Source organism: Corvus brachyrhynchos, unplaced genomic scaffold, assembly GCF_000691975.1.
Source record: "Corvus brachyrhynchos isolate BGI_N302 unplaced genomic scaffold, ASM69197v1 scaffold200, whole genome shotgun sequence".
Classification (NCBI taxonomy): Eukaryota; Metazoa; Chordata; class Aves; order Passeriformes; family Corvidae; genus Corvus; species Corvus brachyrhynchos.
In genome coordinates, this window is record NW_008236184.1 from 7,461,325 (window position 1) to 7,482,975 (window position 21,651).

General features: G+C 43.2%; 1 protein-coding gene across 1 annotated transcript in view; it reads left to right on the top strand.

The window, feature by feature from the left end:
* ADAMTS17 (ADAM metallopeptidase with thrombospondin type 1 motif 17) overlaps positions 1 to 21,651 on the top strand; it is a 149,185-nt gene that overhangs the window by 4,376 nt on the left and 123,158 nt on the right. The window contains exons 3-5 of the mRNA XM_008638660.2: positions 7,926 to 8,098; positions 16,715 to 16,798; positions 17,139 to 17,296. Coding sequence (XP_008636882.1) covers positions 7,926 to 8,098; positions 16,715 to 16,798; positions 17,139 to 17,296 — 415 coding nt within the window. The remainder of the gene's footprint in view (positions 1 to 7,925; positions 8,099 to 16,714; positions 16,799 to 17,138; positions 17,297 to 21,651) is intronic.

Sequence of the window (21,651 nt, forward strand, 5' to 3'; positions counted from 1 at the left end):
CTCAGGCATGAACATGAGCCCCTGTGAGGCAAACAGAAAACCTATTAAAAGGTTTCCAGGTGCACATGCAGTGAGGGGGAAGGAAGGGAAGGTTGGGTTTCACTTGCTCTGCAGCATGGAGTTGTGAGGAACACGGGAAATAGCTTCACACCAGTGATGTGAAACACTTCTCATCTCTGGACACTGGGCAGCATCTGTACGACCCTCCTGTCACACCCTGCTCTGACAAATTTCTTGTCAAAGGTCCTGGAGAAGTGTTTTTACTGTGGAGAGAGTGGAGTCAAAGGGAGTTTTGTTTGCAGGTTTTAATACATAGAAGTAAGAATTTCCCTGCAGAAGAGCCAGACAGGAGAGAAAGATCTCTTTTAATGCATCATACATGATTTTTGCAGTGCCTGACCCCTGAGATAGAGCTTCTTTAATTTCCCTGTCTCTGTGACCTTGTGACATACAATAAAGCTGTTTCCATGTGACAATGTCCACCACAACCTCAGCTGCAGTAAATGGATTATTTATGTTAACTATCATGGAACAACACTGGTTTAACTATTTTCTGAGATTTGGACACATATTTTGCATGTTTTCTTTGCCATCAAAGTCTGTGGATGGGAAAATTATTCAATTTTTCTTGATTCTGAGAAAATATCAATGTTCAAGACAGACTCAAACCATGTTGTGAAAGCATAGGAATCTCCTCTATGTCATAAAACTTTCTGTTTCTTTGGGAAAAGTAGATTCTGTTATAACTTTTCCAAAAGTCTCCAGTGGTGTATGAAAGTCTCCTTACATAGAAAGGGTTTGATATAAAATACAGTCCAGGAGCATGAGAGAGAGCAGCTTGTCTTTGGAGGGAAGGTTGTTATTTCATGTTTATGGTACAGACCCCATAAATTACTCTTAAATGTGGGTTTGCTTTAAACCCTTTTGTCAGTTTAAATGAACCAGTTTTCCTTTAATGCAAAGATGCTGCACACCCAGTGAAATAATGGAAGATCAATATTTTAATTCACAAAGTAACAACGTGTTGCTTCTCTGCATAGTTACTTTGCAACCTGTTTTAACAATTTATCAAAGCTGGTAATAATTTAAGTAAGTGCTGGTGTGCAGGTATCAAATGTAGAGAATGCTTTCCCCGAGCAGGTATAAATCTTAAACACATGTTACTGCTACGTTGCATTTCTCCATCTTTAATCATTGTCTCTTAGCTGGGTTTTCTCTGCAGGTTTGACTTGGCCTGAAAAAGCAGTTGTTATGGCCAAAAACGTGCACTAAAAATAGAGAGATGTAATGCAACCTGTATTAGTCCATATTAGGAAGCTGCTGTTGGAGAATTAAAGCAGGATTTCAACAATGGGCTCCACAGAAGATGTAATGTGATTAAGTGTTTGCAAGCCCAGAAGGATTCCCTGTATCAGGAACTCAGCACTTTACCCATGGGAGTGTGTCTCACTTCTGTGGATAAATCCCTTGGTTTTTCCAGATCCCTGGTCTTCCAAACAGGGAGTCTGGATTTTCCCTGCAAGCCTGTGATTGTTTCCTCATGGCTGATAAACAGCAGCCTCCCGGAGCAGTCTTACATTCAGAAGTGTCCTTTTCCATCACATGTGGCAAGTGAGGTTTTACTGCAAGTCTGTTCTGGATGATTCCTCAGTGGCGATCCTCAGGAGTGTGAGGGACTCCAGGTTCTTCTTCCACTGCTGTCAAGGTGAAAAAGAGACACAGAAAGGAAGTGTAAGTACACGTAGTGAATGGATTTCTCCCCCCTCCAGAGCAGCTGTGCTGCTCCTTTGCTTGGTTCCTGATAAAGCTGAGTGCTGGTTTCCATTGGAACCCAGTGAAATCCAGCGTGGCAGGTGGTGATGACACATTGTCGGTGTCCTTGTCTCAGGATGTTCATGGATATTCCATGGTCATTCTGGCTAGAAAAGCAGAGAGGTGGTTCTTGGACTAAGGTATATTGCTCATCTTTGAGGTCTTTGCTTCTTCCACGTTATCACTGTCCACAGCTCAAGCCATGCTCAGTGTGCCTGCTCCTGTACCACTGTAAATTGTCTTATTTATCTGCCATGAGCCTTGTTTGTGCCACCAGGAAAGTGTCCTTTTCATGGGAGATGAGTGCACATAGTCCAGGAGGTGGGAATCTTTGAAAATCTGGTGACAAACTGAACCATTGAGCAGAGATCACAGTGCTTATCCTGTCCTGTCTCACAGACCTGCCATTAAAACAAAGTCCTATGCGTTGTGTTGATGACTGAGTTTGTTTTGCAGAAGAATAAAGTTTTAAGTGATGTGTCCCAAGCCACAGACTGACTTGGATAACAATCCTTGCAGTAAGATCTCTGTGGTGTTTTGAGATGCAGAGTTCATTATTTCTGTCTCAAGTTCTTGTTTGCTGCTGTGCCAGAGAAATAGTCATGAACTTGTGATCTGGTATGAAAGTGGCTGGTTGGGGGAAAAAAATAAACAAAAAAAACACAAAGCAAAACAAAACCATTTTTGGAAGGTGATTTGGGGAAAAAAAATAAACAAAAAAACCACAAAGCAAAACAAAACCATTTTTGGAAGGTGAATTAGGGAATAATGGATCATTCTGGTGTGCAATAATTTTTCCTAGCAGTTGATGCCTGATTTTGTCTGCCATTCCAGTCAGAGAGAAATTGGAGATGCACTTTTGTAGGACAGGGCATTAAAAATGAGAGGACAGCTCTCAGTCTGTAATCAGCTGTTCTTTCAATGAGCCACCATTTGTAATTCCTGAACTTCAGGCAACCCACTGGCATCAGCTGGCTGTGGTAAATCTGAAATTCCGAGGTTTTGGTGGAGGTATAACAGGGCAGGGCACAGGGATGTGCTGCATCCTGGCAGAGGTGAATCCCAGACATGTCTCCATGCCTGGGATTAGTCACCTTTTGAGAGGTGTTTCTATCCTGCTGCTGGTACCAGAGAAATTTTGTGGCATCCTGTCCCTCTGATAATTCAGCATTGACGTATGGTTTTAGGTTAAGTAGTAAGAATATACCTCAAGGACTTCCTTTCTTTAATTTCTAGGCTTGGTTTGTGTGCAGGATCTCCCTTTTCTTTCTGTTTTGCTTTGGAGAGGTGATGAATTTTACTTTCAGGTGAAGCTAATAAAACCTGCCTAATGTGAGTACTAGTCAGAGATTCTCTGGAAAGTCCTGGGGCTTGGGGAGAATTAATTTTAGCTGTTTGCCCCACTTGGATACCCTCTCTTCCTTTTTATGCTGCTGAAGTTACAGGACATGGTAAAACAGAGCTTGCCCTCCATCGAGGGTATATGGACATGTTAAAGGGGTCATGGGAGGAGGAAAGGGAGCAAAGGGCTTCGAGGAAGAGCTGGAGAGGGTTTTTAAGGCAGCAATAGGAAAGAGCTTCTAAGGAAAAATGTGGCCTTGCAGAGAAGACCCTGTAGTTTAACTTTTATTTGTGGCTTTTGTTGAAGAGCATCCAGAGACTGCCAGTAGGTTTAACAAGAATGAGGTAGCTAAAATTTCAAAGGGAAAGATTAGGCAGGAAAAAATAGTGGAAGGCTGTAGGAGAAGAAGTTGCTTTTAGATGAGTCTGGGAAATGCAGCTGGAAGGGAGGTAGGAGCATCAGGAAAGGCCTCTGCACTTACAGCAAGAATCTGCCAAAAGCCAGACAGTGCTAGACAGTGCTTTTGGTGTGTAATAGGAAAAGGTCATTTGGGGCGGTTGCTCTGGAATTGCACATCTGCTGAGTTGCCATAAAAAGCACTGAACATAAGGAGTTTTCTACAGAGGCCTCAGAAGAGCCTTGTTGTGCTTCTGATCACAGTGGGGATTCTGGTTCTTCCCATTCTGAGGGAGATTTCAAAGACTGCAGGACGTGCTATGATCATGTGGCTTTGCAGGTGATGAGCCAGGGAAGGGTAAATGAAAGCCACCTACTGAGCTTGTGCAGTGTCACAGCCATTTTATCCTGAGCATCTGGGGGTGTGTCTTGTCCCTTCACAGTCCTGAATTTTGTGGAATTTTTGGCCCAATAGACTGTGTGGCACTCTGTCAGAGTGACTGGCCAAAGAGTAATGTCCCTTGTGCCCAGTCACTTGCAGCATATATGTGCTGTGTTGTAGATTGACTGTTTCAGCTCATATTTCATATGAAATTCTCTGACCTCTTAAGCAGGGAACACCTGACTCCTAAAATCATGTGCTGTGTGCTCCCTGCAATGTAAACTCCTCTGACAGCTCCTGCCCATGGTTTATGGCCTCTTATGCCTTCACACTAACACTTAACATCTGCACCACAAAATTTGTAACATCAGTTTGTTCAAATAAAGAATCCACCAAGCATTTAATCCTTGTTTTAATGGCTGGTGTTTATTTTAGTTTGGGGTTTCATGTACTCATGGAGGGATTCTCTGCCCATGGTCCATAAATCTTGCAGGGCAGGAGTGAGACTTTTCTGCGCTGGCTTGTTTCTGAAGTGAGGCTCTAGAGATGGGGTATTTTTATTTTTTGTATACTTCCATAAAATCAACTCACTTTCAGGTATGAGCTGCAAATGCACTTCACGAGGATTTTTCCTGTTGATTTTGGGTCTTTCTCTTCATTGAACATCTGTGATATGGGATATGTGCATTTCCTTTCTCTTTGTGATGGTTCATCCATGCAAATGCTTTGTTTTCTTCTTGTGCTTGATTGTTCTGGAAAATTGTTTGCCTTTGTGGTAGGCAGGAGGATGCAGAGAGAGACCACTGTGAAAGTGGACAGGATAAAATAATTTACCCTATGGAGGAGCTGCAGACTTGGAAAATCTCTCCTTTTTTAAGTAGCTGGTGTTGCTCTGCCTATTCTGGATGGTTCAGTAGTGACCTCCTGAGCTCTTTGTGGGTTCCCTTGAGTCCTGTTGCCTGTTTTAAGGGAAGGTAAATTTACACCTGGATAATGTGAGGGTGAGGCTAACAGCAAGAGCCTGGATTCTCCCCATCAGGTCACTCTGGCTGTGTTTCCAGGCAGCCTGTGGGGTGGTGCTTCTCCACACACATCCTCTAATCCCGACCCCTCGGTGGAAAGCAGCCAGTCCACGGGAGGAATGGGGCCCAGAGGCTGTGTGTGAACCAAGACTGCCCAGCCTTTGCCAGGAGTCCCTTTAGGCTGCTTCTCTCCAAAAGTCACACCTTGCAGAGTTTTGTTCAGCTGCAAAGAGGTGCCAATTCCTTCACCTGCCTCTGGACGAGGGACCACACTGGCAAATGACCATGGCATGACCTCTTCTCCCTGCAGTGCAAGCTCCAGTCTAGCAGAGTGAGTTGCTCCTCTGACACAAGTGTCTTCTTTTCCACAAAAAAAGAGATTTTTAAGTGAAAACCCAGAGAACTCTGATTTTTTCCTTCCACTTAAACCTTTTTACACAGCTCATTCAATGTCAGGCCTAGATTCAGTTGAATCTAGGCTTAGCCCCCCATAAGAACAACTTCTCCATAGATAAGAGATTTATACTGCCTGAAAACATTTATTAGGGGATTGCCAAAATAAGAATTTTATGGGGAAGTGCTGTTCTTTTCAGGAAGGTTCTGACTGATAGCAGCAAGACCCAAAATGTCAGTGTTTTTACTGAAATAATTCACTTTCTTTTCTTTTTTCTTTGATTTCTCCTTGGTATTTAAATGATAATGTTCAGGACCTGTAGCTAAAGATGTGCTGCTGTGCAGAAGGAGGGATGGGAAATGAATGGGATTAAAGGAATAAAATAACACACAAACATGTGAGCTGTTCCACAGGAGTTTGAGGAAGTCATCTCCATCTCATAGTTGGCAAGTCAAAGGTGCATTCAGCTCTCCTTCTTTCTTGCATAGTCAATTTTTAAATTTTATTTATTTTATTTTTATTGTAGAGATTCTCTGCTCTGTGGCAGCTCTGCCATGATTGTGCACTTTCCTGTAGTTGTCCTGCAGCCCATGTGAAAACAGGCTTGAAACTCGGTTATTTTCATCTTTGCTGCTGGCATGTAGCTTCCATTATTTATGATCACCCCATGTTTCCTTTTTTTTTTCTTGTCCATAGACTCCTGTCTGTCTCTTTAGACCCAGGGGGATATTTCCAAACTCTCTTAAAAAAAAATCAAATCAGATTTCATGGTTGTTTTCTCAGTTTAAAATGTGTACCAAGTGTTGACAGTTGATGCCTTGGGCAGAAAAGCACGTGCAGAGCTGTACTGGATGACTGCGAGAAAACTGGGAATGAGGAGATGGGATGGATGTGTGGAAATGTGCATATTGACAAGGCAGAAAATGCATGAAGGTGAAGGCAGGGAGTCCATTTCAGGTGGGCTTTGGGGGGCTTGTGGCTGATGGAGTTTGTCACCCTGAATGCAGGAGGGTCAGGGAAAACTGATGATCTGGGAAAGAAGGGAAATTCAAGCTGAATTATGTAAGGGAGCTGGTAAACAGGCTGTGGAAAATCAGGATCAATGAACACCAGCTCAGCTTTGGCTGCTGCTTTGCTCAGAGAGGGTCTCGGGTTAAATCTAGAGAAAATTAAAAAGTGATTCTCTGCTCTGGGGAATGAGCAGCATGTGTTGTGTGACGTAAGAGGGACCTGGCCGATCATCCGTTAGGGTCTGTCCTGTGTCAGTTTTGCCCTGAATGTTGTATTTGTGCTGTTGCAGGACCTGTGTGCTTTGTTCCCTTTTCCACAGGGAAAAATCAGCATTAATAGCAGTGTCAGTGTCTTATCCATAATATATCACAGTAAGCAGAGAGAATTTCAGTGAATCTTAGCAGTTGGTTTCTTATTGCAAGAATAAATTTGTTTTAATGATTTAATTTGCTTCTCTTTCATTTTACAATTGAAAGCATGAACACATTTTTTTGTGGCTGCAGTGAAGCAAGCATGTTCAATTTCATATCTGAACTTCTCCTTTGGTCATGCCTCAGCTGCTTTGCGCATCTGCTGGTGAAACACAGTTCACCTTTCAGCTTAGAAGAAGACAAATTATTAATACATAGACATTTTGTTGGGAGGGAGTGAGGTTTAACTTCTGTGGTTTAATTTTTTGTATCAATGGTAGCTTGACCACTGTTTCACTTTCTAGTCCTTAAAATGGGTCCTTGCCATGGGTTCTTGCCACAGGTCCTTGTAACTGAAGTTCATAAATCAGCTGGTGCAGGGGGTCCCCTCGTTTTGGGTCACAGTCCCAGGAAAGAGGCTCGTGAGCTCTGCATGTAGGTGGCCACCAGCTGCTGGTTCTGCTGCTCAGGCCAAAAGCAATAAATGAGCAGAGAAAGCCAGAGAAGGTCTTATCTGGCCTGACCTTCTGCTCTTCTGGGTTTCAGCCAGAGACTTGTGCAGTTGGCCAGTAATGAGTGTTCCAAAACAATCTGATTTAATTTGAAAATTTTGAGACTATCTTATGCTCTGTTGCATTGCTCCAGTACTGCTGGTAGTAAGGCAAAATGCAACTGATGAGAACGTTGGCTCCGGAATATCTGACAACTCCCCTGGAGAACCGGCAGAGTCTATTGTGTACATCCCAAAGAAAGGTTTCCTTTGCATCCCAAAGAAAGGTTTCCTATCCTAAATTTTATTTCAACCAGCTTTTCCTTAATTAGCCCTTGTTCCATTGTAGTGGAATGTTACTCCTTTCACAAGCAGTATTTCCAATTTCTGACATTTTTTGCAAGGGCATGACTTCTTGATTTGAATTACAGTTAATCTTTTGCTTTTTTTGAACTTTTCCCATCCTCTTCCCTCTTTGCCCATCATCTGTGCACCCAGAGGCACAGTTGTACCTGCAGTGGAACCTCTTGGTGGCTTCTTTAACCAGCCAAGAACACTTTAATTTAAAGGTTGTTACAGCCTGAATATGCACGAGAATGTTTGTTGAAAAGGGTGGGAGTGTTTTATTATGATCTGCCAGCCTTAAAAGGTATTTTGACTTTTCAGAAAAGAAGAGACAAAAGAAACTGAAGTCCATGAGTGACTGGCGGGAGAGGAGGAACGCGATTCGCCTCACCAACGAGTACACGGTGGAGACCCTGGTGGTGGCAGATGCTGACATGGTGCAGTACCACGGAGCAGAGGCTGCCCAAAGGTTCATCCTCACAGTTATGAATATGGTAAGTAGGCACTTCACTCTCAAAAGAAGAAACAAGAGTAAATAGGTCATATCCAGGGTAGGATAAAGCTGACTTGACAGCAGAAATCAAGAACTGTTTTGACCTTCACGTACAAGAAAAAGTTTTGGTTTTCTTGTGTTATGTGCCTCTTCTCCATTTGTGTGATTCCTGGTATTTGCCACAATAAAATGGCATTTTTAAAAACTGAAAATGCAAGTTTTCACTTAGGGGAAATAATTGTTAAGGAGTGGTATTTTCTGCAAGGTTTTTGGTGCTGCTGTGTTTTACTTTGGAGGAGGGTAATCCACAGTGGATAGATGGTCTTGTCTGACATGTTTCTTGGGTTCCTAAAGATTCCTATGGCACACCTGTTTCACAAGAGATATGGGTCATTGTTAAAGGCAGCTGAAGTCAGCAGTCCTTTGATTTCCAGCAGAAAACCTGGCTTTAAGTCCAAAATTATTTTTATCTCCGATTTTTGCACAATGAAAATGGCTGCTTCCCTTGATGTAGAAAATGTGGCAAACTTACCACCAAACTGCTGGCTGATCCCACTCTTTTCACCCCAGGACCTCTGGGGCTGCCTGAAGTGGTGCTGATCATACCTATGAGTAGTTGTTGGAGTTGGGCTTGAAAATCATTCTAGAAATTCTAAGGGTATCTTTAGGGACTGAGGGGAACCTTTGGAAATTGCAGGCTTATGTGAACTGTGGGTGTTAATTTGTGAGCTGTCCTTGTAGTGGGGCCTTCTGTCTCAGCTGATAAGGGAACACAAAGCCTCCCACAGGGAATGCTCACTCAGTTGTTGGCAGTGCCAGTAAGGAGGTAATGGCTAAATTGGATGTGGACATTAAAAACTCTGCTCAGAGGCTGCAGGAGTCTTTCCAGAGGCATTTGAAAGTCTTGGAGGAAGCTCATATTCCTTTGCCCATGCTATTGTAATATCCAGGAACAGCTCATTCTCCTCACTGTGCCTCTGTTGGTGTTTATGAGCAGCAAATTGGCTTGGGAAAAAATAACAGCTCAGAACAGTAATTGCCTGGTCATGCTTCCTAGTGAAGAGATGGATGCTCAGCATAAATGAGCTATGGAACAACTGCTTTTTAAGAGGTCTTGTGTTCTTTCATCAAGCACTGGTGTGAGGGAGCCCTCCTGGAGGGAGATGCTTTGCTGATCGAGTAGGGAGTTTGATTAGTCTTTTCCATTAATGAGTTGCTTTTCTGTGTCCCTTCCTCTACCTTTTATTTTGCATTCCAGTTTGCTCTGACAGTTGTCACTTGATGGGGCTCCACTGTGGCTCTGCAGTTACTTTTGATGATCCTCATGCCAATGGGTCAATGATTTCATTGTGGCCATTGGGGATCTCTGTGTTGTGTAGCCTTTTCAGCCTGTGAAGGTTGTTAGGGATGAACACACTGATGGACCAGGTCTTAAATAAAAGATGGCTGTGGGTCTTTGAGTCCTGTTGCCTGTCTGGGCTGAGGTACTGCAGAACATCTCAGCAACATCAGCTTGCCAGGTGTGAATAAATCTGTGTGGGGAGGTGCTGATAGATGGGTTGGGTTCTCTAGACCCATTTATTAAACAAATATTGAAGCTTAGTTTCCAATGGATTAGGCTGATGGGCTTTTAAGCTTGGTTCTGATGCTGTAGTGTGAGCTCACCCCTTTACTAGACACTGGAGAGAGCACATGGAAGAGGACTCTTGAATGAGGAATACATTCATGTGACATCTCCTCAGGTGCAAGGTCCAGCTGAAATGCTTCCCACTGTTAAGTCATTGCTCCTGGGGGCTCACTCGTGTGAGTTTTTTTTGATGTCTGATAGGATTTGAATTCATGTTTCATCTTTTCAGCCTTCAGAGGAGTAATGGAAGAGTCTCTTCCTTGACCACCTACATTCCCACGCTCTTAGGAATATTTTTCAGGCCTCTGAAGAAAACTGCTTGTAAGTGACTGGCAAGACCAAAAGATAGTGAGGAATAATAATAGGCAAACACATATTATGGCATCATTGCATAAATCCTTTATTCTGTGGCAATAAAACCAGGTGAAATTCAGGAAAATTAAAGGGAATTTCAATGTTACATTTAGGTAATGAAAGCTGACCTTCACCCCAGGAAAAGAAGCTGAAGAGTAATTCAGAAAAATATATTTCAGAGAGAGAGTCCTGTGCTTTGAGTAGGTCTGAGCCAAGCTCTTGACTGCTTGGGATCTTTGTTTCCTGCCTCCCTCTCAGCCTTGGGTGACTGTTAGCTGGGGGACAGGATTTGCCCCGTGATATTAGGCAGTGCTTATTCAGCTATACTGCAGGATGGCAGGCTGCCTCTAAAAGAAACCAGAATGTTAATTTTGGCTTGGATGCTTGCATTTAAGCAAATAGAACATTACTGGTCAGGGGTATATTAACTTAACTCCTCTCTGTAAGCCATTACGTTTACTGTCAAACCACAAAACAAGCATTAAGAGGTCTTATTAATGCATTTTATATTTATAGGCATTTTAAATAAAGTGATCTGCCTTAAAGTATTTAATATCTATTTATGTTACAAGAATTTCTGAAGGGGAAAAAAGTCAGCATTGCAAAATACAGGTTTATTGCTCCCTTGGTGAATGAGAATCTTAGAGAAAAAAACCCCACCACCCTCCTCTAGAATAACAGCTAAAAAGCACAGCAAACCCATTTTGGAACCCAGAAATAACAGGTGGTAGTTCATGTAGCAAATGCTGTGTTTTTAATGAAATTCTGTAGTTCCATCCCCCTGAACAGAGAATAGACTCACATTAGATGTACTTGTTTTTTGTGAATGTCACTGTAGAGGTGCAGGCTCTTCCATTTACTAAACTAATATTTGAAATTATAAGACAGATTTTTCCAAGATCATGGAAGAATTTCCCTCTGAGATACTCTGTAACATATGAGTAGGAACAAGCACAGCTCCAGGCATTTGAGTTGGCTTTTTTTTAAGTCACCACTGCTAAAAAGAAATCTTTCCTTGTTTTCTGGCAAGGTGTTTGATTCTGCACGATTTTCCAAACAGGTGATAAAGTTGTTGTCAAATGCCACCACGCACAGCTGCAGCCTTAGCAAGGGAATGAGACTGTGGGCATGAGGAATGGAAGAACATGGGCAGGGAGCAATACCAGCAGAGCTGTGGAAATGCAAAACCAGCTACTTAAATATAGGCGCTGATCTCTTTTTCTAAGTTAAACTCCCTTGTTCTTGAGCTTTGTTGCAGTGTTTGCATTCCAGTTCTTGTCTCACCTTTGGCTTGAGAGCATCTCCTGTTCATGCCCTTCTTCTGTAGTCACCAGTGTTTAGAACTTCCTCTGAATTCCAAACCCAAGTGCCTTTGTGGTAAAACAAGCTTAAAAACATGCTTATTTTGCTCACTCATTCTGTTAGTCTGCATCTGGCAACTATAATTTCTCACTGCATTTACATCCATGTGGAGCTGTTAGGATGGATGTTCTGTTCTTGCAGGAGTTTTATGCTTCTGTTTGCTTGTGTGTTTGCTTTTCATCTGAAAGAAGTGACCAGTAAAGGAAAAAGGAGATTCTAGGAACTGCCCTGGCCTCTGCTGTGGCTGGTCTTCATAGTTTAGGTTTTCAGCTTTCTGGAGAGAACTGATTCAAGTGGTTCTGGAGATAACTGGTTCAAATGGTGATAAATAAGGATGAGGCGCTTTGGAAAGTCCTGTCCTTGGCTGTTGTGTTGTTGAAGATGAGGGGTTACTGTTTTCAGCCAGTCCCTGAACAGTGAGTTGTGGATGTTGGCTCTTTGAAGTTCTGCAGAGCTGACTTTGCAAACCAAGTCCCACCCAGACTGACCCTCTGAGCACTTAGGGACAGAGACGTCTGAATTTCTGAATTTCCAAGACCACAGCATAGTTATTTAACAGCTGCTCTCTATGGGTTTGAAAACCTAAAAAAAAGGATTTGGGTTGGTTTGGGGCTTTTTTTGTCCCCTAAGTGCATTTTTTTGGGTTTTGGAATACATTACAACTGTGGCTTGGTTTGGAGCTTGCCTTTTTCTCAGAGAAGGCAGCATGGAGGGTGGGTTTCTGCAGTGTCGGTTCTCCTGCAGCTGTTGCTAAACCATGCGATTACTGTGGAAGCTCTTTGAAGCAGCAGGCAGGAACTTGAAGTTAGCGATCCTTTGGATGTCATTAAGAGGGAAAATTCTTATGTTGTTCTTTAGGAATGATAATGTTTTGCTCTCTGAAGCCTGATTTTACACTCCACAGATTCTTTTTCATTTTGGATTTCCCCTCTGAGGGTTTTTTATGTTAAAAAAGCAGATAAAATCATTTTTATCATGCTTGCATTGATGGATTTAGATGTCTGTGCTCTTGGGGGCTGGCACATAAAGGCTCCAGAGCTGCCACTCATAATCAGCTCCCTTACCCTGGTCTGGCATTTTCATGAGGGGAACAGGGACATAAGGGAACATAAGGGAAAAGGATCTGAGTGTCTGATCACTGTCTACAGATTTCTCTTTTCGCTCCAGCAGCCCCAGGAGAAAGAGTTATGTCAACTGTATCTTATAAAGAGCTATGAATATGCTCTTTTTCATAATGTTTAAAGGAGTAATTTGAAAGCTTGGCTTTAGGGGGGTGTTAGAAATCCTATAGCACTTTTCAAAATGAGAGAAAGACAACCTCAGTAACCTGACTAAGGCTTCTGCTGTCCAAACCTCATCCAGCAGCCAAGGCAATGGGAAGGCTCCTGCTTGTATGCAGCGCTTAGGGAAGAAAAAAGAAAAAAAAGAAGTCAATTTACCCTCAGGGTTGCTGTTCTGAACTCCAGAACATCTGAAACACACACGTCTCCTCCCACCATCCACCTGCAGAGGAAGCTCTTGAGAATTAAAAAAAAAATTAAAATGATGTAGTTTAGTTCCTCTCTCAGCCCAATTCCTTATGTCTGCGTTTGCTTTGTGCGTGCTGGGGCAGGCCTGGACAGCTTATGCCAAAACTGCATTTGTTCTGCCCCTTCTATGTCAGAGCTGTAACGAGAAAGAGAGGGAGGAGGAATGCAAGCAGAGGAGGATGGTCCAGCCTTCAAGCTTTCCTGTTTTCTTTAGGGCATTCTGTACAGTAAAGCTCTGTCAGAGAAATGCAGATGAAGGGTGGAGATGCCAGAGACAGACTTTCTTCTTCTTGTTGTTCTACTGCCCTTCCCCTTCCATTTTTTTCTGTCTGTTTTGTATTATTTCCTGTTTGTATATTTCCTCTTTCCAGATCTCACTCTCTACTTTTGATGACTCCTCATAGAGAAGTCAATACAGTGTAGAAGTTCACCTGCAGCAGGGCACCGACAGCGCTTCAGTCCAATTGACCACTTTTCCGATCCCTTCTTTTCAGCCCAGTGATCCAGAACCTCCATTTCTGTTCCAGCCAAGCTGCTTTCTGCCACTTGTGGTGGTGTCCTAAACCCGTAACCTTTGCATTTGGTTCCATGGGAGGTTCTGACACTTCTGTTCCCAGCTCCCTTATTTTATTAAAAGGTTCTAAACCACCCCAAATATTTTCACTTTTCCCCTGTTGGAAGTAGTCACAGCAGCCTGAGGGGTGTGATGCAATTGCAGGCTTCAGGAAGGGTGGCCCATGGTGTTGGGAGTGGGCAGGGAGGTGTCTGTGAGTCAGTCTCTCTGTCCATGCAGCAGGAAATCTTGAGAACATCTGCAGTGGGAAATCCCATTCCTCATCCCCTGGTACCACTTATCCACCTCACTTGGCACGTGCTGGTGACGGACACTTGGATGTGGTGTTGAACAGTTTGGACGCGCTGAGTCTGTGGGGTTTGGTCTCCTTGTTGGCTGGGTGAGAAAAGCAGAACGTTGTTGCTGCTGTGATGGAATTCCATTCTTAGCAGGAAAGGCCTATGTATTTGAATTCTTTTATTTTATTTATTGTTACAATCAGCTGGATTCTGTGATGATGCTTCCTTTGGGCACGGCCTGGTTTAACGTCAGCTGTGAACAACCTGAGCTGTATCAGACTCATGTTTTTTTATTCAAACCATTTAAAAGTCTGTTTGCCTTCTCCTTGGGATTCCTTCTAGCCTTAAAGCCCATGATCCCAGAGAAGTTTCCCTCTGAAAGGACAGTGTGTGGGTGCAGCTGGCAGTGGGGCTGAGACCTGGAGCTGCCCCTTGCTGGATGCAGATGGTCCCAGCCCTAACCACAGGGCACAGCAGAGCCTGTCAGGAGAGCTGGGGTGCCTCTGCGAAAACATCTTCAGAAGAGGGGAAAAAGCTGCATCGTGGAAAAAAGTGGGGAAAAAATCCATGTGAGCACCCAGGTCAGAGCAGGAGGATGAGGAGCTCCAGATGCTGGAGCAGAGGTTGCCCTCCAGCCTGTGGGGAGACCATGGTGGGGCAGGTGGCTGTTTCCTGAAGAACATTGTGACCTGAGGAGAGGAGCCCATGCTGGAGCAGGCTCTCCTGACAGGAATTGCAGCCCATGAAGGTGATCCATACTGCAACAGGGAAAAGAGTGTGAGGAGGAAGGAGCAGCAGAGAGAGCTGTTACAGGCTGAGGACAGTCCCCTTTCCCCATCCACCTGCATGGCTCTGGGTGAGGGGGAAGGAGTCAGGAATGCAGGAGTAAAGATGAGGTGAGAGGAAGGTGTTGTTTTATCTTTTTTTTCTCTGTATATAGATTATTTTAATTGGCAAATTAAATTTTCTCCAAGTCAAGTGTGTGTTGTCTGTAACTGTTAAGTGATCTCCCTCTCTGAGGGAAAGGTTAATGTTCCTGCTAGGCAACACAAACTGCCATCAGTGTGGGGCTCCTCTGGGCTTCATTTAAGAAAATAAGCAAACAAAGCTTGCATAAACAGGCAAAGTGGAGCGTCTTGCACTCCCAGTGGCTTTTTTTTTTGTTTAGTGTCCAATTGCTGCTGCTTGAGCTCTTCTGAGATCACTAGTGGATGGGAATAAAAGTGCAGTCAGAGTTATCCATAGGACAGAGGGCACAAGAGAAAAGGAGGAAGGGCTGACAACTTTCAAGATTGCATCCTGAGCTCTCCAGCAGCTGGTGCTTGGTGTGCAAGTTTTGCCAGGGAAAACACCCTTTGGAAGTTGGTGGTGTTTGGATGTGTCCGTGCCAGGTCTGGAGGCAGCTTGTCTGCTCTGATGGGAAGCCAAGCACCAGCACCACCAGGCTCAGTGATAAGGACCTGTTTGCTGGACTTATCCTCCTTTCATGAGTGGGAACTTCATGGGGTGGCCAGAGCTAGTGGAGAGCTGGGACACCAAAGACATCCATCCAGCCATCCATCCAGCCATCTATCCAGCCATCCCAGGGAAGTGTCTGTCAGCCTCTGCAGGGGTGCAGCAGGGGTTGACTCCCTCAGCCTGGTTCCCCAGTGACCCTCCCAGCTGAAGGTCCAGGTCTCCACTTAAACGGGTCATTGGTCGGAGCCCTTCTCTGCAAGTGTCAAGTTTATCCCCACCAGGTCTGTAGTGAGAGGCCCGAACTGCTCTACCAACACATCCCCAGGCTAAGCAAATAGTGCCAGCCCTTGTGGGCACTTCTACACGAGCCTCAGGGAAGATAAATGGCTCATTGTGCTCAGCTGAAGGTCACTGGGTCAAACACTGAGTAGCTCTGTCTTGCAGTCTGTGCCTAAATTGTAGGAAACATTTACGTGTGTGCTTAAATCCAACCCCAAGCACTGGAGAGTTCCAGAGCACTCTTCCACTGAGCACATTCCTGAGTATTTGCACAAGTAGGAAAAATACCAAGCGTTGAAAACATAATGTGCAAGATCTGCTCGTGTCTCAGGTTTGCTGTAGGAAGTTACTGAGCCTGGGTGATGCTTGTAGCCAAACGAGCTGTGAGGAAGGAATATTGCTTACCTGGGGCCAAACCTGCCTCCCATTTGTCAGGAGTCTCTCTTCACTGGTCTTGATTTTGGTTTTTTTTATTAAGCAGGGGATACAATATTCACCCAAGATCTTTTATGTGGCATTTTACACCTTTTTAAGATAAACCCTTCCCTCACCTTTCTTGATACTGTCTAGTTAAAACATTTGTACACAGAGAAATGGGTGGAATCAAATTCTGGCATCAATTAAGATCTTATATTCTAACCTATAAAAATGAGGTGAAGTATCTGAGCTGGAATGCAAAATCTGGAGAAAGTAGTAAGGTAGTTTCCGGTGCTATTTTTGTATTTCCTGAGGCTTGTGTCATTATGTGCTGCCTTATTACTATTCTCTTATATAAGATATGAAAATAACAGAGGGAAATTGCTTTTCCATTCTATTTCCTGAAGTCTAAAACACACCATTATTTCATCTTGCATTCAGATAGCTCTGATATTTAAATGCTGAAGATCCATGTTAGTTGGATGCTTCGTAACGTATGTCCGTGCTCCTGAGACTTTATGTTTAGAGTTCCTTTGGAATATTTCTATCCTTTCCACAGTAACTCTTAAAAAGTCTTTATTTTACTGAGTGTAGTAGCACAATCCTTTTATGGGAGTTTTTTGTGTCAGTTTTTAGAAGGACAAGTGTCTAACTTTAGTCACAATTAGTTTCTTCAACTATTACGAGGTCTTGGTATTGCCACTAATACACTCTGGATGTTTTCTTTGCTTTTTGACAGGTGTACAACATGTTCCAGCATCAAAGCCTGGGAATTAAAGTCAACATTCGAGTCACCAAACTAGTCCTGCTTCACAATCGCCCTGTGAGTTCCAACTCCTTTCTCCCTTGCTCCTGGAATTGCATTGTGGTGTCCCACAGGGTGGGAGGGGGATGTGGGACAGGTCTGGCCTCAGCATCACAAACTGTGAGGAGTTGCCTGTTCCAGTTCACCATTAAAAGTGGCAGTATTAAAGGTGGGAAGTACAGGGGCTGTAGGAGTGAAAGGAATCAGAATCCTTTTATTTATCCTTCCTGGTAAATCTGTCTGCTTGTAGCTGCAAACCAGTCTCAGGAGTTAACTGTTACAGAGAGGTCTGATGCTTTATCTAAAGACTGTGGCTGATATTTCTCCTTTTATATCTCCTTTTTTCTCCCCCCCAAAGGCGAAGTTGTCCATTGGGCATCATGGAGAGAGATCTCTGGAGAGCTTCTGTCAGTGGCAAAATGAAGAATATGGTGGGGCAAAATACCTTGGTAACAACCAGGTTCCTGGTGCCAGGGATGACACCCCTCCTGTGGATGCTGCTGTTTTTGTGACCAGGTATGGGAAGGTCTGGTTTATCAGTGTACTTCATCTAATAATGCCCATGGTTAGTGATGGGGTTATCTGGTCAAGCAGAAATCTAAGAAAAAGATGATACATTTGCTGTTCAGATGCCTCTGATGAAAGTGATCTGTCTTTTGTACATTCTTAACAAGATTGTACAAAGGCATCTTTCCTCTTGAGCCAAAGTGTCACAGTCATGGTCACTCTTCTGTGTCACAGTCAGGATCAGGATGTGGCTGTAGCACAGGAGGTTTTCTTACACCAGCTGGTAGGAGTGGAAAAAAACAGGGGAGGTTTTGGAGCCCTCCTTCCTAGGAGAAAGAAGGTGTGGAACTGAGAACACAGCTGAGCTCAGGTGCTCTGTGTGCAATTAGGGATTACTCAACTGAGCAGTCTGAGAGGAGCAGACAGTGCGTCAGCAGTGGGGAGGGAGTTATCTCCTAAGGAAAGGGGGAGAGAAATACCATAAACTAAATTAATTTGCTCTCTCTTTGCCCGAGGAAATAAACACTTTAACACCTCTCCTCTATCACAACTGGGGTAGAGGAGGGGTGTCATTCCTCATTGGTTTGTGTATTTGAAAACTCCTGCATTTATTTCAGATGTGAAATGATCTCTTTAGAAATACTTGAGCAAAATTCTTTGCATCCTGGAGCTCTGAACTTACTGATGTGTCAAACACATCAGATAAAGCAAGAAAAAGGGTGTTGTAGGGACAACAGTCTTTTTTCCTCTAACTACCTGAGCCCAACCTCACAATACAATGCAAGTCCCATGTTCCCCACATGGGAATCAAATTTTGATTAGCAAATTTTGATTAGCAAATTTTGATTAGCAAATTTTGATTAGCAAATTTTGATTAGCAAATTTTGATTAGCAAATTTTGATTAGCAAATTTTGATTAGCAAATTTTGATTAGCAAATTTTGATTAGCAAATTTTGATTAGCAAATTTTGATTAGCAAATTTTGATTAGCAAATTTTGATTAGCAAATTTTGATTAGCAAATTTTGATTAGCAAATTTTGATTAGCAAATTTTGATTAGCAAATTTTGATTAGCAAATTTTGATTAGCAAATTTTGATTAGCAAATTTTGATTAGCAAATTTTGATTAGCAAATCTATGGTGTTTTAAGTTTTTTGCATCCTTTAAGATGTAAATGAAGTATTGATTATTACAGAAGTGATCTCTGAATAATTAAAGTGAGCACAAAATTATGGTGTGATATGGATGCTCATGGGGCTAGTAAAACACTACTTCCTACCCCTTCTTCCCCAGTTTGAGACAGGAAATACCTGTATTGCAGTTCAATATTACTCACCTCTTTCACCTATTTTCTCTGCCAACAATTTAAGTAGAAATACATGTTTTTGCATAAACTACCATGCTGATTGTAATAATCTCTTGCGTTAGATTTGTGTTAACAACCCCAATACAAACTATCCATGGCATTCTGGTGAGTTTTCAGTCAAAGAGCTGGTGAGCAGGGCATGAGGCCAGCAGAGTTCCTGAGAAAGCTCCTCCACAGATGTGTGTGCAGCTCCCCCAAACCCTGCTCCCTCCTCTATTCACTGGAGTCCACCAAGCACTTGTGCAGATACTTAACAGTTTAGACAGGGGGAATAGTTCCTTTGAAGTCAACGGGCTGAACATCCTGGTTATAGTTAAGCATGTGCTCCATTGGATCAGGGCCTAAATAAATAACGAACATTTTTGTTAAACTCATCTGGCCATCCAGTTGTCCTGCATGACAAGTGAGGCAGAGAGAATCTCTTCTGATGGGCTCCAAGCGCGGGGCGGGGGGAATGAGCAGAGCATTTCATCTCTGCAGACTCTCTGCAGCCTTCAAAATTGAATGCATAATGTCAGGCTAACTGAGTTGGACTCAGGCATCTGAGGAAGAACTGTAGAAAGAATTTGTAGGAGGAATTGTTCAATGGATTTGCAGGGTTTTGCAGTGGGAATAGCTGAGAAGGTACAGGTTTGGTTGGGTTAGAAACTAGATTCAGCTTTGGTGAGAAAGTTCAGGCCAGAAAGCACATGGCTGTGCATTGGAGCAGCTTTTTTCCTGCTGGATAGGCCAGCAGTATGTACTTGGAGTCTTTCCTTCTTTCTTGCTGTGTCCTGTCATCCTTAACCCATCCTGCTTCTGCCTCATGGAGGATGCCGCATTGTTTGGAAGACTTCTGGCCCAGCAGACCCATTCCTGTGCCAGGGAAATGAATTTTTCTCCTCTTGGCATTGGAACTGTGTGTGTGTGTGTCCCTGGACCCTCCCCAGACTGTACAGATGGACCAGTGGTAGAGGATGTGGGAGCAACACCATGTCCAGCACAAGCAATTGCGCCAGAAAAAGCAGAAGCTGAATTTTCAGCAGCTGCAGCTGCTTTAAGGACTAGAAACAGATTCTTTGGGGTCAAGCTCTGAAGAAATCCCACTGGTTCCAATCTGGCTGGGTTCATTTGAAACACCAAGGCACGCTTGCCTTTTGAAACTTCACCTCTAAGTGATGTTTCCCATACCCTCATTTGTATGCAAAAGTGGATTACTCAGGTGGCAGATATCCCTCCTGTGGGATTTTAATAGTATCCACCTGAGTTCCAGGTAAGAGACACACTGTGCCTGTGAAATAAGGTGCACCTTTGTCCTGCTCAGTAAATAAATGAGACAGTGGGAATAATCTGCCACAGCCCTGAAGGTCTGAATATAGTGTTGTGGTCTCTATAATCATCAGACTTTTCTCATTCAAATTCTGGTTTTGAACTTGCAGAAATTCAGATCTCTGGCATCTTTGGATAGTGTACTTCATATTTTAACAGGCAGCTGACCAGAATAACTTCTGTCTGCAGAATCTGTATCTTAGTGATTTTAGAAGCATGTCTCATTTGAAACACATTCCCCCTCTGTCTTTTGCATTCTCTGGGAAATCTTCAGGCACACTGATGTTGTCCCAGCTCCTGGCTGGAGGTGTTTGGGTCACCTATTAGACTATAGGTGATGTGATAGCAGAGCAAAGAATGTCCCAACACTGACAGGAACAGGATTCAGAGCTGTCTTTAAGCAAAGACTTGTTTTTTCCTGACACAGTGGTGTAGTTGTTCCATTTGCAGCCTGTTCCTCCATTCCACATTTCTCCAGCCCTTTGCCTTCCCATTAAATGGGCAAATGGAGGAATTCACTGTGCATCAAGGAAACTGGGCACATAGTGCTACTAAATGCACCTATGGATGTGGAAAGTTTATTTTGGCAGGTTCTGGACTGTACCAGTTTCCTCTGTCCTTTAGCTTTATGACCCTGCAGGGTTAGACTGGACGAAAGATGTCATTTGAAGGATGCTGGGAATGGCCATTTAATAGAATACTTCTTATTCCTGTTGCACAGTTCAACTACTTTCCTTCTGTCTCACAGGAAGGACTTGAATTGCAGAGTTTAGTTTAGCATAGTTAGGTATTTTTTTCCAGTTGGTGGGTGCCAGAGGGAAGAGTGACTGTAGAGGAGTTCTGAGCTCTTCTGGCTATTTTTATTGAACAAAACAACTGACTCGTCATTTTTTTGAGAATTGTTGTACTCTGCTAATGGAAACCCTCTGCTGGGTACCACACATGATAATGACTGAGAATTTCACAGGTCCCAGGATGAGAACTTGTGTCTGGCTTGATTCAGTCAGTGGCTAAAAAGTGAAGAGTAAAACTGGTTCACAGCTAGAGCTGTGATTTCAATATATTGTCCAAGACCTCATGTGATAAGGTCGGATGTTGAATTTGAACTGCAGCTCCTGGAGAAAGAGTTTTATTCCAACAAAGTTCTGTAAAATTTCTGCTAATAGAACTGTGTCTCTGTGATAAGAGACCTTTGCACATGCAATGAGTATTAAAATACCTTTTCTATATTGTTGAGTATCATTATAGTATCAGTCATGTCAAGCTCTCACTTCAAAAATATAGGTGCAGTTGAGCTCAAAAATGTGCCAGAGAGACACCTGTGATTGAAACTTTTTTAAAAGCAGATCAGTTTCAGGTGCTAGGATGGAGCCATTTAAATCACTGGTGTGACTGAGCCACAGGTGAGACAGATCATTCTTAACACCCTTCCAGGCTGTAGGACTGTACGAGTTTCAGTAATGGGTTTTGTGATGAGGTGTCTCCTTGCCTTTGGAAGAAGACTGAGACCAAGCTTGTTTGTGACTAAAGGTCTGGATGTGCTTTTCTGTTTGGCCACGGAGTTTTGGGGTACAATATTTGCAATGGTCCAGATGGTTTAAATCCTGGAATTTTCTTACATATATTTGAATAGAAGATGGAGTCTCTTGGACTTGTGTTTATGATAGTTTTAAGGATGCGCTGAACAGGT